The 17,778-nt window shown below is 40.1% G+C and overlaps 1 protein-coding gene across 1 annotated transcript; it reads left to right on the forward strand.

Moving 5' to 3' along the window:
• Positions 1–6,647: 6,647 nt before the first annotated feature.
• LOC113963287 (astacin-like metalloendopeptidase) lies at positions 6,648–16,442 on the forward strand. Its single transcript, XM_027674248.1, has 13 exons — positions 6,648–6,716; positions 6,935–6,959; positions 9,010–9,026; positions 9,413–9,437; positions 10,285–10,356; positions 11,365–11,499; positions 12,135–12,252; positions 12,956–13,134; positions 13,260–13,344; positions 13,747–13,874; positions 14,621–14,736; positions 15,146–15,371; positions 16,343–16,442. The coding sequence occupies exons 1-13, from the start codon at positions 6,648–6,650 to the stop codon at positions 16,375–16,377; spliced, it is 1,230 nt and encodes a 409-aa protein (XP_027530049.1). The 3' UTR covers positions 16,378–16,442.
• Positions 16,443–17,778: the final 1,336 nt, after the last annotated feature.

Genomic DNA, 17,778 nt, shown 5'->3' on the forward strand with positions numbered 1-17,778 from the left:
ACTCTTCTCCAAAGGAATGGTGAAGGCACCAGACTGGCACCCACCACCTCCAGCATCCTTCAGGCCCGAGGAAAGCTCTGAAATTCCTGGTGACTTGAAGAAAATCAGTAGTGGCGGGGGCGGGGGGAGGGGGAGGAAGAGAGGCACAAGGATGTGTACACATTCATCTCCTCCTGTGCAAAAAAGGGAAGAAGTTTTCTTTCCTTTCCATATGGAAGAGCTGGAAGGGTAGATGCATAATGGTGCATTTTTTTGCATGTGCTGCTAGCAGGAGCTAGCACAGCACAGAGAAAGAGGAAATCTTCTGCTCCTTGAGGAACAGGCAGCCCTCACAAAACTGAGAGAGTATGAAGGGTGGTTTTTCTGTGTGACAGATGACATGGTTAAATCTTTAGTTGCAGTTGTAGATTTTAAAACATTAATTATTTCTTTGTATAAGCTAAACCACAGCAATGAGAGGTGGTTAGCTCAGGCCAAGGCTGCACTGTGCAAACTGCCTCGGGGACTGTTTGATAACATGGAACAGGAAAGCCTTCGGCCTCGCACCCTTCCTCCCCTGGCATCTCTGCTAGCACTCCTCTAGCCTTCCTAGCATCAAACCTGCTCTTCCAGTCACTCTCCCTGCCATCCCCAGCTCTGCTGCTGCACCCCTGTCCAACCTGGGGGGTGGCAGACCCTGCTGGTCCAGCCTGGATCCTAGGCCCCCAGGCCAGACCATGCCCCTCCGTCTGTCTATCTGAGACCCACTAGGTTTTTCTTAGATGCTCACAACAGACCCCTAGCAAAACATACTGCTGGCTGGAACCTACACTGTGTTGGTTATGGTGGTCAAAGTTGTCAGAGATCAAGGGCTGCTTCTTTGGAGGCAAATGCTCTCTTTTGCAAAAGGTTCCAGAAACATCAAGCAGATTCTTTGTTTTAATAACTTGAAGTTTATTGTCAGATAATCTTTCCAATGTTAATATTCAGTCATTAGTATCTACCCAGATATCATGTTTCTCAAAACAAGATGGGGGCTGTAACAGCTGTGCTTTAACTTTTCCTAAAATATCTTTCTGTGGATCCAGATAAAGTGAGAAGTAGCAGGGGAAGGTGTCCAAACTCACCTGCCCAGTAGGCATGAGAGGAGCTACAAATTATCCTCCCAGAAGAGGAAGCAAAGCCAAACACTGACCTGGTGAATGGGTGTAATTCACAGCGAGGCTCACCTGGCACAGGGAACTGGCGTTCAAAAAAGCACAGTAAGACTGAAACTGTCTTCTCAAGACTCCGAATTGAAATATTAAAAAATCCTGCCAAGAGGACAGTTGGGAAGCCAGTAAGTGAATAACAACCAAAGATATTGAGACAGGCAGCAGAGACAGCCCCTCTGATGAGGTACAAAGGAAAAAAGTCGGTGAAGTGCGGCCAGCTGATGGTATTCTAGAGAGAGAGACATTGACCAATCACCACTGAACTCTTTATCAGGCAGATCTGTGTACAGTAGAGGCAGAGATGTGCTTTTCACTTACAGCACACACAGTCAGTTCCCATGCACTCAACTGAGAGGCAGACATGAGACGACATTTCGTTTCCCTTAGTTAAACTGCCAAGGAAGCACTTACAAGGGAAACTTTCATGCCACGGTTTATGTAACTAAAAGCTACCCTTTGGTAATGGGACACCTTTGCTCATGGGAGATGAAACCAAGCAGGGGAGCTGGCTGGCATTGCACAACCTGTCACAAGGAGACCCCTACAGTGCTATACCTGCAGCTGGGGCAGCACTGGGTGATGGCATATCTCCCTTCAGAGGACAGAGAGACCAGAGATAACCCCAGGCACCACTCAAACAGCTTGCACCTTACCCCATCACATGGATTCCTTTGCAATCAGCATAACATTGTTCCGCGGGCTGGGAACATCATGTAAAACCTTTGATCCATCCTTGCTTAACCTAAGGGCAGCAGACAAATCAGATGGCTTCTCCTGATAAAAGAAAGGAATATGTTGGGTTTTTTTTTCAAGACAATCAGAAGTTCATTACTAGAGTTGTTCAAAATAAAGTTCCAGTTTCATTACTTCCGTTCCCCTTCCTCAGCCCAAATAGTCGTTGGATCATACATCATTACAAATGCTAGTTTAATTGTTAAATTATGCTTTGCTAAAATTGGCCTTGAAATCTGATTTTGAAATTCAAATCAACTTGTTTTCAATTTTTATTTAAAAAGTTACAATGGTGTGACTATTCCAACTTGTTTCTTTACTAGTTTGGGGTTTTTTTCTAACTGCATATTTTTCTTTTTTAAAGAAGAATCCCTTGCAAACACAGAAATATTTTTCTTCATTGTCCTTCTTCTGATGACAGACTGTTCAAAGTTTCTAGGTTTGACTCTTTGAATAGAAACGTGACTAAAAAATAGTAAGCCAATGTTCATCATTTAGGTTTGAGTTCTTTGGACAAACACTGTCAGGGCTTGGACTGCAGCTGGAGCTAGTCATTAATATCATGGAGGATGTGTCAGTGTTCTGCTGAAGAATCTGCAGACCATGCAGACTCATTGTTACAGGTGGTGTTAACAATGACATGAGAATCGCACAGGAGCCCCTCAAAAATTGGAAGCATAACAGGAAGTGGAATAGGAATCATGTTGAGCAACTCTAGGTCTTTTCTGGGAGGTAGGATCCAAAGAAGAAGTGTGGGGAGGAAAATGAAGAACAAGTAAATCTATACATTCAACAAGTATGGTCTTGGACGTTGGAAAATAGCTTCTAACTGCACTCTACCTTGTCTAGAGTTCTTTTTTATAACAAGTGTTAGTCTTCTATATAGGGACTTGAAGTCCAAGCTGGTTACTTGTGAAACCCTCAGAAGCTGCCAGCACATCAATAATAGTCTCAACCAGCAAAGTGTAGTACTGAGTGACATGAATTCCACAGAAATTATCCACTCCTAATCACTGCACCACCAAAAAAGTACAGACAATTTGAAAGGAATTGTAATTGTAAAACGAAGAAGGGTTGAATAATTAAAGGGCAGAAGGTCCTTTAAGCCAGGACAGAGAAAGCTTGTGTGAGGACTGATTTATATCTGAAAAGTATCTGATCATAAGGACACCACAGAAAAGGAAGTGATTTCTCTGTGATAAGGACACTTGGAATTAGCGAGAGGGAGACAAAAAGCACTGAGCTGGAAGCATTGCACAGGAGCAGACTTCCTGACCAGAAGACTAGGTTTCAGAATGAACGAACCCAGAGTGGAAACCAGAATTCCTTTTCCAGATGAAAGTGAGCCAAAATACTGAAATGCTGCACAAAGCAGACATTCCTGAGAAATTATATGAGCAATTCTATCTAAAATAATATATTTTTGGTTCAGATTTGTCATTGACCTCAGACTGTATATATAATTGCATAGTGTTTGTTTATGTGATGCCAATCCACAGCAATTTCAGTTGTGTGTTTTGGCCCATACTACTCCTTCAATGCTTGATTTTGGTAAAGCCAGATGATTTTAAACCTTTAAGATTAGTTATTATCTTACCATGAATCAATTATGATAGCTATCACATAACTTTCATAAGCTGCTCAATGTAAATATTTCTATTTTCTTCGTTCCTGGAATTATTTTTTTCCCTGCATTTTACAACACAGCAATTAGCAGCAATTAGTGCAATTTCTTTTTGTAATTAGATCTCGAAAGTTTACATTATATTTTGGAAACTGCTTACAATGAAAGACTCCAAATAGAATAACTGTATTACACATATGACTAAATGACACATGACAGCAAAATCTGAAAGATTTCTACAGAAGTGTACCTTTTATATATCTGCTCTTTTGATTTCAACTATGTCTACTTTGCAGTGAATTCCCACATGCAACATAAGAGAAAATACATTTTTTTCATTGGTATGTCTGTGTATTATTTTCTTGGTTATGCCCAGAGATCTCTGCAAACCAGCCTATGCCCTCAGGCATAACTCCAAGTTTCTTAGTGGTTATTCACAAGCAGTAATCTTTTTGCTGAGAGACTCCTTGCAGACTATGACACTGTTCAAGTACTTCTTGAGATTTCGTTGTTGGTTTTGGACATCTGCTAATCATTGTTCACATCTTCAAAATCTGTGTGGTCCCTACTGTCCAGCAGAAAATGGGTTATACTGACAGAAAACTAGGGTTTGACAAAATTTTCCACATACTTTTCTTCTACACATGCAAAGACAGCTTCTTTTTGCTAAGCCCTAGTTTGGTTCCTAAAGGTTCAAAACAATTTCTGTGGCACTTTTTCTACTAGAGGTACCAGCTTTACTCTATGCAGTCTCAATAAATTAGGTAGTGAAAACAGGTCTGCTGATAACACCTCCCCCGTGAATTCCACATGTAGGAAAATAACAAAATATTGAATCTAAATATCAGTCACAAACCAAAGCTGGTTAAGTCTTCAGGACTGGCAGCAGCCATGAGTGCCAGCACTCCCCCTCGCTCTGTTTGTACTTTGCCAGCTGCAGCATTTACAGCCGCATTCTTGATCAGAACAGCAACCTCCCCCATCAGCATTAGTTGTTAGCTTACTGAAAACATGGCACGCAGCAATTTACTTGATGAACCTTTTAGTATGTCAGCATATTAACGTCAGGGTAAAATGTGCAGCATCATGTTTGCCAGCCCAGTTCCCTCACTCTTTCCTGAGCACAAGCAGCTAAGCGGTCATTCAGGGGGCTGTAGTATTTTCCCAATAGCATGCTGCGAAGATACTAAGGTTACCAACCTTCCCAACTTGCTTCTTAAGTTTGTTTTATGCTGTCACTACCTCTGATCCTTGCTTTTGTTCCTGGACTGGTTTTCCCTGAGAATGGTCTGATCTTTCCTTTTTCCCCCCCTAAGCTCTAATGGAAGCAAGCCCCATTTTACAAGTGTGGTTTTGGTATGGTTTTGACATACCACAGTATCTGGCATCGAGGACTTTTGTTTTGCCTTTGTGTTGAGTGAGAAATCCAGACAACCATTCTAGCACTGCAGACCAGAGCCACGCAACTTTGCTTCAGCTCAAGGAAGATTTTCATCTCTCTGAAACACAAATACAAAAACAAAAAACAAAAAAAGACACATAACATTGCTTAGTGAGAACATGTATATGCACAAAGGACACACAAACTGCCTATGTCAGCAGGATTAACATGCTGACAATAGCTGCTTGATCTTTGCTCTTTCATGGTCACAAGGACCATGTGCTTCCCTGCTGTTTACTATCCGGTGCCTAGGGCATACATAAATTCAGCCAGGATGCAGGAACAGAAAGGGAAAAGTAGTATCCCTCTATGCTGCCTCCCTGTGGGGGTGAAAAAAATCTATCCCCGGACTTTGTTTGTCCAGACTTTGTTAAAATAGTCAGCAGTGTGTACTGTGAGCTTTCCTCCACTAAAACAAAGAGTAATTCCCTCCAACACAATTCAGATTGCATTTCCATGTAACTCCTACCCTTGACTAGGTATGATTTGGAGATAAACAGATGGAAAACTGCTTCTTGATTCATTCACCAACATGGATAACTTCTAGAACATCTTATTCAATACAGAAATAGGGATTAACAGTCTGAGTGGGTTTAAAACTTACTTTAAGAGTATCCGAGCACTAGCATGGTCTAGAGAATCAGTGCATCTTATAATTCAGTTTCCTTCTCCATGCACAAAAAATGTACTCAACACTAAACAAATGTGTGTCAGAGACTAGACTACAGCACCATTCCCCAGCTACAGCACCTTCAGCAAATGGTTCACTAAGCAGATCTTTGCTCTGAGAAGAGGTTGCTGTGACAAGAGGCTCGCTCAGTGGTTGCTGGTTTGCCTCCTCAAGCATTTCTTGCTCACTGCAGTTCTGCTCACTGCTTCCTACATCTTCTTCTGGACAAGTGCACTCCAGCAAGCAGCAAACCTGTTAATCATTCTCAAAATGAGTAAGTACTGCTTCCACTGCTGCTGTTTTTTCCCCCTCTCTCACTGCTGGTCACAAAGCTCATAAGGGCACCTATAACTGTCAGACTGACAAAAATAATGGAACGCAGGAAATGTTCCTGTGTTTCATCAAGAAACACAGAGGAGGAAACAAAAAATTCTACTTATAGAACCATAAGCTGAGAAGATGAAAGGAAGACACAGTCATGAACTCACCAAGTAGCCATGTGTTGTATGTTCCAAAGCAACACTATACTGTCACAGCCTTCTGCGTTTTCAGTGACATAAAGTAAAAAGTCATCTACCCTCTGAAATCCTAACAATACAGTACTCTGGAAAGTTATCCAGGAACAACAGCTTCCTACGAGGTAAGAGTCAAACTGAACACTTCAGTTAGGATCTTCCAAGAGGCAGAGGAAGCACATGGCATCACAAGCATGAGGCTGATCCAACTCTAGAGAGCAGCATGAATGACAGTGTGAAGGCTAGGGATGCTACAGATCATGGTGACAGCAATAGCACAGCACCGGGGGATGCCCAGAGGCTAAACTGGTTTTTGAGGCTGCAAAAGAAGTTTGCTTCCTGCTGAGATTCCCATTGGCTGGGGCAGGATTTTTCAGCCCCAGCAGAGCAGGCTCTGCTGGTATATCTAGCAGCGGCGCTCCTGAGCAGGCAGAGAGAAAGACGTGCACTGGTGGTCTGTCAGGATTGCAGAATGGATCTGAAGATGTTCCTGGTCTTCACTGCATTTTTGCTTCACACTTCCCTGGGCTTTCCTATTCAGGTGAGAGCAGCTCCATGCAATGGTGCTCTGTCTTCTAGCTGGAAGCAAAGCTGTGAAGACCTGTTTTGATAAATTTCCTGCAAGAAAATATTAGTAATATAATAATATATAAAGGCAATCTAATAATTTGGTTCCTCCCTTCGGCCTGATTTTGATGCTATTGTTGTTGCGTTTGTGAGCTATAGAAGAATAATGCCTTTTATCTATTGGTTTTGCAGGAGAAGCATGAAAATAGCACAACAAGTAAGTAGGATTTAGACTGTATTTTAGAGACAACTGCTATTTTTGTTTGTGTATTACACACTTTGTTTTGAGAGCATGTGAAAGCACTGACACAGGCCTTTTGAATTAGGCCATGTTTCATAATTTGTTATTGAGCTAGGTGCAGATGTGTTTTCCCAAAGATGCGCTTTACACAGTCTTTTGGGTTATGGTTTGTTAGGTTAATTTGTATGTGCTTTCACAGGCTTGAAAATAAAATTTCGATAGGCCTTTTTGATACCTTTTCATTAAATTGAGTGTTATAATAAGACTGCTATTCATTTGCCTTCTTGCCTACCTTGGTGCAGCAGTAAGAAAAAAGGATGTCAGGCATCAAAGAAAGCTTTGCTTTGCTCTGGGATGGAAAACAAATAATACAGGCTTAGCTGAACAGCTTCTGGCAACTTGCAAAATACAAGGAGATAATTGCAGATCTCCAGAGGTCAATGGGAAGGAACCTGTAGGTAGACTTTAACTACATCAAGAAACTGGGGGTAATGTGTGTGAGAGGAAGACACCTTGGAAAAATTTGCCTGACATAGTCAAAGCAAGTAAGTGACTAAACAAAACTGACAAATTCTTCTTTTGAACTGTTATTTATGGCATGGAAACAAAGGGATGTCATAAAATTACTGCTCAGTGTATTTAGAAGAGACCAAGGGACACGCTTACTTTAGTTCGAAGTAGTCAGTTGCTGGGACTCAAAGTTACAGGATTACTGGGACAAATGCATACAATGAGTTTTAATTTACCATTGTTACTGGGTTTTTGCCTTTTGAAACATCTTTCAGTATTTACAGTACAGGGAAAACATGAGCTGTATAATTTTGAAAGCGGTATCACACCAGATGTTCATTTCATCAAGAAGTTGGCAGATGCCTTCTCTGGTGTTTCATTTGGGTTTTAAAAAGAAGTTGAAGGTTTTATGTACCTAAGAATCTGAAGCCTAGTTTCCACTGGCTTTGACTACTCAATTAATCTAATGCCTCTTGGGTGCATAAATTCTGAATCTGGTCAACCCATCTCAGAAATGTTCTTCCCTGCGGAATGTTTATAGATGCCATGGATCTCTCTGAGGCAGCAGGTGGGAATTGACTGAAATTTTCTATAATAAACCACAATCATTACAGTGGACTTCCATTACCATGTAACTGAAGTATCAATTTGGAAAAAGAGACTGAAATCTTTTTGGACACAGATAGGCTTGGAAATAAGAAGTATTTACTTGATTGTTCTCTCTGTCAGTGTTGAATAGGAAAAAAAGCAATTGCTTTATATTTTGACAAGGAAGAGTGCAATATTGACAAACTGGAAGAGATTCACAGGCAGGCTTGCAGGATATCCATCATACTTAAGAACAGGTCAAACAAACTGTGGTCAGGAATAATATAGATAAAACTGTTTCTGCCTTAGGGAAAGCAGACAAATCAATGACCTCTGGAGGTCCTTGCAATTTCTAAACTTTTATGATATTATAACAGTGAAGTTAGAAATTTGCACATCAGGTCAGATTTTCACTTCTAGTTTGTATCTAGAAACTGATATTTGGTAAAAATCAAAAAAGACACCTTAGCACTCAGAATGATACATGCTGCTGTCAGGTACGTACAGAAGCTGAGATTATTTTCCCATGCTAAATTATAACCTTACTCTTGGACACTGTGAAACCAGAGGGTATTGTCGAGCTAGTTAGCCTGCATCTGTTGCAAAAAAATCTGGGGATACAGAGGTTTTTTTGTCCCTGGTTTCTTTTGTAATTTTCCACACTGAAGCTGATAAAATGTTTTGTTGATTTTTAGATGGTAAGTGACTAGAATTCTGTCCCTCAGCATGGTCTACTAGGAATTTTCATAGCTTTTTTCTGAATATCAATTTAATTTCTGTGCCCACGCATCAGTTAGTGCACTCCATTTCCCTCCAAGCAAAGGCCTCCCCTTGCCTGAGGAATTCCATACTATTGAACACTGTGAAGTTGTATTCAGAATCTAATTTATCCCTCTTGTTTGTCTTTTTTTTTCCTTGCTTTTTGCAGCAACAGAACCTACTGAGGTAAGGACAGCTAAATCAGCTCTTCTGATCACTTTGGGGCTCTACATTGTGAAAATATGGTCAAGACTCTTGTTTTCCACCTGTATCTCCCCCAGTGGAGTAATGTCTTCTCAGATCAACAGTGTGTCAGAATGTATCTGAAACTTATTCCACACTTCAGATTACATTTCCCTTTATGATATCTATATTTGCCAATATATCAAAGAAGACTATTTACCATGCTGTGGTACTTCTTTACACATGGCACAGTATATAAAAGCTCAAGACTGCACTGATGGAAGATATATTTAATGGGCCTGGACACTGTTGATACTTTATATGTTATATTATTTAATTCAATGCTATATTATAAAGTGTGAGACAATACTAATATATCATTCTTTCAGATTACTACACAAGAGGATATATATGGTATGTATTACTCCATCTACAAGTACGTATTTGAGAGGATATACCAATTGCTAGCTACTCAGTTACTCCAGAAAATAATACATGCTTAACACAAATTAACCTTAGGGAAGGAATTTTAAATGAATGCACTCACCACAATATTTAATGCAAAGCAAAGTCTCTTGGTTTTGACCAATTGTTTGGCCTTGCTAAAAACCTCACCTCTTACTTTTGCTAAAAATAGTTCTGTTTAAATAATGTTCTGATTTAATTCCCTTCCAAAGATTGTAGAAAGCATAGAGGTCACATGTTTCTGCTTTTTACTGATGTCAAGGCTTGTTGCATAATGCTCAGGGTCGGCTGATTTTGCTTGCAAGGCCTAGGAGTCCCTGATGTTGGGCTTAGCTGGGGACATCAGTATGACTCATGGAATAGGAATGCAGTTCCAATTTCATCAGTTTCAAGAGTTTTTCCAGAGGTCAGCATGTCCAGCAGGGATCATCAGGACTGCTCTCCATCTGTTTTTGCTTCTGGTGTCTTATGTTGGAGGGTTGAGTGTAAGTTGTGTATGCAGAAGCAGAACTCTGTAGTCTGAGGCCTTAAAATGTGATGGTTATGGGGAAAAAAAGGGAGAGGGAAATAACTGAAAAAGAAGGGCTCTTGGGACTTGATTAATGCCAAAATAACTACAGCTGGGATGGTATCAAGATTGTGTCACTGAACAAATATCTACATGAGTGAACACCCTATCAGTCCCTAAATAGGCTATGTAAGAATTTCATGCATCACTGGAAAATCATCAGGTTAAAAATCAAGATTCATGTTTTCCTCGGGAATGAGAAAGTGATACTCTTATATTTCTGCACAGAATCTCCATTGCCTACAGAGACTGATGTTGAGGAAGAAGTTATTTTTAACAAAATTCTGAAAGTTAACCAAGGTAATGCCTCCAAACCCTGTTGATAATGGGTCTATCTTTGTTGCTTTTTGGGGGTGATATGGGAGGTACAATATCTTACCACAATCTGTGAGAATATTTTCCCTTCTTACACATCATCACGTAAGAGGTGCCCAGAGACAGGCCACTGGGACTACTGCTGAAGCCCTATAGTAACTCAAACCTATAGAGTCAATATTGAAGATGCTACCAGATGTAAAGGCAACTGAACTATCCAGACAGTTTCTTCAACTGTAGCTTTCAACATCTTTGTCATTCTTTGGATTTCAAGACTGAACACAGATATTTGGATGCTTTGTTATTTAACTGCCTTTTACTTGAATTCAAGCATCCCTTGCATTCAGTCGTCATATGGCTTTGTAGTACAGACTCCTGGATGAGCTACAATCAGTTCCATGTTCCCTGCTCTAGACTTGCTGTTCCTTGACCCTTCCAAACTTTTCCTGATCTATCAGCTTGTCTTTCTCACATTTTCCCTTCAGCGGTCATTCAAGTAGCTTTACTACTGTCTGTAAAAGTAGACACCAAACATGCCTACAGTTTCCTCCTGACTCATTTCTCTTTTTGGTTTGCTTGCCTTCTTGGGTTTCCTTATAGACACCTCCCGCTTTTGTCCAGTACCCTTCCTGGAGAGGTATTTGATGTCATTCATTCAGTGTCACATGATGGATGATTAAATAGTACTAAAGTACAGCATCCCTCTCACTATTACAACTGCTTTCAGTCATTCCATATCCTGCCTCAACACCATCCAATAGAACTGGATCTTCCCAGTTCTGTGTCCTCTTAGCTAAGGACACAACAGCAAAATTAGAGAGGCAGACAACGTCCATCTAGCTGAATAACCTGTTTCTCATACTAACCAGGAACAGATGCTTAGGGAAAAATAGGAAAAGAGGATTAGCAGAGAGTGACAGCTTTCCAAATGTGCTTGGCAAGCATCCAGCAACCTATGGCTCAGATGTTTCCATCCTTTCTCTCTCACCACAGACAGCTCTCAGTTCTTGCAAGAAGGTGACATAGTTCCACGAAGGAGTCGCAGTGCCATCAACTGTCGCCGTTGCAATTGGCCCCAGTCCCATGATGGGATTGTTCGTGTTCCCTATGTCTTGGATCCTACTTATGGTGGGTTTAAATTTCAAAAATAAAAAGTGGATTTTATCCAATAAGCTTCAGGTAGAAAGCTACTTACAGTGATGACACAAACAGTCGAATAAATCAGTTCTAAAGATTTACTTGTGCTGTGCAAGCACAGATGAATTTTAAGTTACAAAGACCTGAACCAGAAAAAGATCAAATGTCTTTGAAAAGTTTGCATCTATAATGTTTTGGATCTGTTCTCTTGGACACGAGAATGGTCATTCCATCTAATGGTACTTTCCAGAATACCTGCCTTTTTAACGTTTGTTCCTATTACAGTGCGGCTTCAATGGCCTGTTCTTCGTTAGTAGAACAGCTTGCCATAGTAGTCTCCAAGTGTCCAATACGAAGATACATCAACAATCATCACTATAACTAAGAACAAGTGGTTGAAAAAAAAAGGCACCAGAATCCACCTGGACAAATATCTGGATAAACAGGATCTTGTGCCAGGCTGTTAATATCTTAAATGAAATTAAATACTAAGCAATACAAAGCAAGGAAAAGCCTAGGCTAATGTTTCTGTCCCTCATTTACCCTGTTTTTGAGAACATGTGAGATTTTAATGGGACTTGCCATTGTCCTCCTGTGACCCCTAAAATTAACCCTTTCTTTTCCAGAGGAGAGCCACGTAAAAGGGATTCATGATGCCATGGCAGAATTTGAAGCACTGACTTGTATTAATTTTGTGAAGCGCAAGACAGAACGTGATTACCTCAGCATTAAATCTGCTGATGGGTGAGTTGACAAGTTATTTCTACAATGTTTTTCAATTCTTCACTACAGTTATTCTGTGTGACCTTAGAGAGGCCTTTGTTTTATCACAGTGCCAATGTGTCCTCCTTGGATACCTCACTAGTGCAAGGGCTCAACAGGTATATCACAGACTCACTGCAGACACTGAAGTAATGCAAATTATGGAAAAGCACCATTAAAGTGGAAAGAATAAGCTCATGTTTTCTATGTGATATAATGCACACTTGAGAACAACATATATCGATTACTGTTTACACAAGTAAACCCAATTTCAACCTATGAAATAAACAGTTTTCTGAATCACAAATTTGGCTCTCAAGCTCAGAATTGGAGCCTATGAGAAAATTGTTCAACACCTATTAGCTTGAAGTGCTATTCACCTTAGCTCCAGCTCTGATACGGAGTTCAGTATTTTGGAAAAAATTGTAATTTCAAGGGAGTTAAAGTCACTGTAAAGTCAGAAGTCAGGAGCCTCTGTGCTAATGAAAATCTTCCGGGAAGATTTAGCAATGACCATACTGTGTTCTTTTCCACACCATGATTGGTTTTGCTTCTGTGGGCTAACTATCACAGTGGAGAGGAAGGAATCCTTCCACTCCCACAAGAGCTATGTGAAGTAAGGTTCTCTGTTCTTCCCCTTTGCCTGCCTGACAATAAAAATCCTATAATCCAATGTCTCTCTCAGCTGCTGGTCAAACTATGGGAGAGTAGGAGGTGGACAGACTGTCTCTGTGATGAAAGGAGGATGCCTGTGGAAAGGAGTAATTCAACATGAACTGGAGCACGCTCTGGGCTTTTTGCATGAACACTCTCGAAGTGACAGAGATAAACATGTAAAGATCATGTGGGAGTACATCAGTCCCCGTAAGTACTTTGAACTCCTCAATGTAGAAAATGGTGTAGATACCTCCTATTGCTCCCAGCCTTCCCTTCTTCCCTGAAGGGAGAAGGTTGGAAGCATACTCTAAGTACAATATCATATATTACAGCTGACAGATCAGACTTCAAGAAATTTGAAAACTCCAATAACCTGGGTCTTCCGTATGACTATTCCTCAATAATGCACTATGGCCCGTAAGTAGCAGCATGGCATTCCTGTTGTTGGAACTCAAATCTTACATGAGAATTAGTTTCTATCATAACTGTCTCCTGACTACCAGTTTGCCCAATTCCGCTTCTGAGAAAAGCAGTATGAGTCAGTTCATACAAGTCTCTCTGTAAGGTTAATTCGATACCTTTTATATCCCTTAGCTTTCCGTTAGGGAGCCCTTAACTGCTGAGCTTGGGAGCAAAGGAGAGCATCTGGACATTAACCCTGCTTACTGCTGGACATCTCAATAAAACCTGTTTAAACAGCACTACTGGTCACAGTAACAGCTTATGTACAGTTCTTGTTCTCCCTCCAAAGCATGCCGTTGAATCCTGAAAGAAGATATAGTACTTAGAGAACATAATTTCTCATGTGCTTTTTTTCAGATACACATTCACTAATACCACTGGAAAAGCAACAATTGTACCAATTCCTGATGGATCTGTACATATTGGACAGAGGCAGGGGCTGAGCAACTTGGATGTGGCCAAAATCAACAAACTTTACAACTGCAGTAAGTTTCTCAAAGCCACCCTTTCATCTTCAACTCAGATCTGGGCATGTTGCAGAGGCAGCAGTTACTCATCAAAGACTGTGAGACTATTGTCATAAATTCATGGTACCCATTTGGGTTACTCTGGGAGAGAACGCAAAAGTGAAGCTGGAGGCACATTGTGATTAGTGAGAAAATGGTTCCTGCTTCTAAATTAAATAAAACACATTCACTATTTGGTGTAAGTGGCTGCTGTGCAACTAACTGCTAGACTAACTGCATACCACATTGCATACTTCAATGGGGTAATTTGGTTTCTTACAGTTCAGCAGACAACTATTGATCCCAAGAGAGCCAGAGATCACTGTTCCTCACGGCAGTTGATATTTGAGACCTGAGCTAAACCAAAACAGTCGTAGGCTCCTCTGAACTGGAACCGTTTCATGTTGCCTTGTCCAGTTTTCAAATGTTTAAGCTGTCATTCTAAATTTGTGTGTTTAAACTCTTTAAATTTAACCTCTGCTAAACTACAGAGCTAATCAATAAAAAAATAATGCTTTTTTCCAAGCACTACTTTACTTTCCTCTTTGATGCATTATGTGAAAATTAGGACAAGATGATTCTTCATTTTAATCAAGATATACCAGTACTCTGAAATGAGTGCTGACAGATTAGACAACTGAGAGGCATCCATTCTGAATAGATTGTACTTGTAAATTAGTGGAAGCTTCTGCAACCCTGGTGCTGAAGCAAACATTTTTTCTCAGGTCGTTGCAGCACTATTCTTGACGGAACTTCTGGATCACTGAAATCTGCCAACTACCCAAGAAATTATTCAGATAACACCAACTGTGTCTGGCTCATCCGAACCCGATCCAGAAAGGTAATCACAGTTTTATAGTGGTCTTGAAATATGGCTGAACTTCTCTCTATGTTAAGCACCTCAAGCTTTGTCTGCACAGCAGTTCCCAGATAAGATCTTCTCCATGAGAGAGTCTCTACTTCTTCTTATGTCCTCAAGCCAGGTATAGGCCAAGACAACAGCAGAGTTGTGATTTTGAAAAACCTCAATACTTTGGGCTTCAGGTTTGCAAAATCAAGACAAAATTCTCTGAGCACGGGAGCATTCAGTCATTAGATCTGAAGCCCACAACCTCAGGGAATGAGAGGCAAAGCTGGGTAAGCAGTGCCAGTTCGTGCTTGGCTACAGCTTACAGTCAGTCTGTTTTAAAGGAGGCTACATGAAAGAAGTATACATGTATATTAAAGGTTGATTTTCTCTTTCCTTCCAGGTTTCCCTGTACTTTCAAGCCTTTGAGCTGCAGCAAACCAGAGGCTGTCAGGGTGATTATGTTAAAGTTTATGATGGATCCAGCAAGTCTTCTGCAGTTCTAATGGACAAGACCTGTGGATCAAAGATACCAAATTACATAGTTGCTTCTAGTAATCTTATGCTTGTAGAATTCATCACAGATGGTGCTTATACAGCTTCTGGTTTCCAAGCCACCTTTGCTGCTGGTAAGTCTGAGGACAGGAAGAATGGCAAAGAAAAACAGTCTATGTCAAATCAACCTTTCTTTTCACTCAGGAAAAATACTGAGGAACTGTTCTCCACGAGGGCTATCACTTCCTTCCTTGCTTTTGATTTAATGGATCAGTTATACACTGATACCATTTGCTCATTCATCCAGATGGGGCCACACTCAGGATAAGTGGTGTTAGCCAGGTGATTGACTGTTCCCCTTGCCTCTCAAATATATTCCATTACAAAATATGTGCCAATATGGGCAATCAATTTAATGTTACTGCGTCACTAGCGCAATAGAAATAGAATAAATCATAATGCAGCATTTAAATATAATGTTCCTCTGGAAAAGAGGCAGGTTTTAATCACAGAGTTCCGAGATCTACAGTGAATGAAGTCACCCATTCCCTCTGCAAGGAGAGAGGCAACATTTCTATGGTCAGGATCCCTGGAATGTATCCAGCAAAAACATGCTTTCTTCAGTCCCATTTAATTAAGAACTAAGGCCAGAACTATACACTGAAGTTACCACAGGCTTGTGAGTTAGCATATACCAACTGGAATAAAGAAATACCTGTTTGTAACTGTAGCCTGCTGCAACTGTACAGTGGTGCAGCTTGCATTAGCACGAAAGAAAGCTCAGCTATATCACACGACCTTGTATTTGCCATGGAATAAAAACAAGCACATAGAATTTGCATAAATCCACTGGAATGCAGTAACTTGACTGTATATCCAAACCAAACCAGCAGTTTTGCATTGTCTCTATTTTGTATCTATTTCTGTCCACTGTAGCTATGGAAGGAAAGAAGAATTAAAAAACTCATTCCACTTTGATGTGTCCACAAATATGAAACAATCTTAGTTGCCAGATAAAATGTGATTTAGCATGCATGTATTTTAGAGATGCTACAGTTTGTTCAGAGACCTCTGAAACCTAAATATTCTCTCATTTTGCTTACAGTGAGTAATCAAAGAAGATCTAGGATCTACAACTGACTTAATGAAGAAGAACCTATTCTGTGAATATTGAAATTATGTTTCCTACTTTGCTTCTATCCTGGCTTGGATCACTATGAAATTTAATTCTATTAAGAATCAAAGTTTTCATCTTCTGGAGAAAGTTTATTCCCCAAGCCATATAAATGTACGAATCCTATACATCTTGTATACTCCTCCTTTTGTCTGCACAGTTAAGTTATTACCTCTTTCTATTTAACAATTGAATAAAAAGCTTAATTTAAAAAAAGTTTCTATTTCTGTTTTCCAGTAGTCACTTCCAGTCAAATGCACTATCAAACACACTACCAGCCCCCTCATTCAGCCCTAGGGATGTCTCTTAAGTATACCACTGACATCATCATGGGTTCAGTCAGTTGGCTGAAGAGACCAGCTTCAAACTTTAAAAATTCATTTTATGGTCTTCATGTTCTTGAGCATGAAAAGGTCTTCCACACAGACTCTTATCCCAGCCTAACATTTAAGCTTCTAAAAATGACATCTCTGTTCACAATTCCATTATATCCTTAAAATGCCAGAAAGATGGACAAGACAAATCTATTCCCAGTAAAGGACTGGTGCTTCCCATTGCAGTTTTCCTTGTACAGTTTTGGTAGACAGAGAATATCTAAGGGTGCTTCTTTAGCCACAAGCCATTTTTGGTCCACAGAGATGATTAAGCTTATCAGAGGACAAGAGGTGGACCAGATAAGGCTGCCAGAGTTCATGCATATGTTCAGAGAAGAAATTTTTTGTCAGGGAAGAAGCTAAGCTCTCTTTTCTGATCTCATAAGGAGGACAGAGAGCTGCAAGTGTCAGAAATCCTGGGGAGTCCTTTGCCTGCAATTACACTTTTAAAATTACACTCTCTCGACCAAGACAAGCATGTAACAGGGCAAAATAGGCTGCTATTTTAATCTATAGCATAGACAGATAGTTAAACGTATGACTAACATAGGCATTTAATACTTGTATTTTTAAGGCTGAAAAAAGCAAATACCTTTCAAGTTTTTACCCTGTAACACTAGAAACCTGGGAATTTTTCCCATAGGAATACATTTTCAGAAAAGAATTGTGGGAAATGAATTTGAATCTCAGAGTAAAATGTACATGGCTAATGAAAAATTATTGATTTCTTTTATTTTATTAAAGGAGGCACCAAAAAGACTTAATCTGAAAGAATTTCCTCAAAGTCCTGTCTATATTTATACTGTATGATGAAGAATCAGTCAGTTCTTGATGGTAGAGAAATTTTAATTCAATTGAAAATTGGTTCCTTATCCACAGTGGCTGTGCAAATGCCTCTGAACAATTTGAGTCTGCTTTAGAAAAGATATTTCTTCTGTTCTTCAGACATTGCAAGATGAGTTTAGCTTCTGATATGTTGTTCTAGTCACTCTG

The sequence above is a fragment of the Neopelma chrysocephalum genome, unplaced genomic scaffold (genome assembly GCF_003984885.1).
Source record: "Neopelma chrysocephalum unplaced genomic scaffold, ASM398488v2 Primary Assembly neopelma1_24, whole genome shotgun sequence".
Lineage (NCBI taxonomy): Eukaryota > Metazoa > Chordata > Aves > Passeriformes > Pipridae > Neopelma > Neopelma chrysocephalum.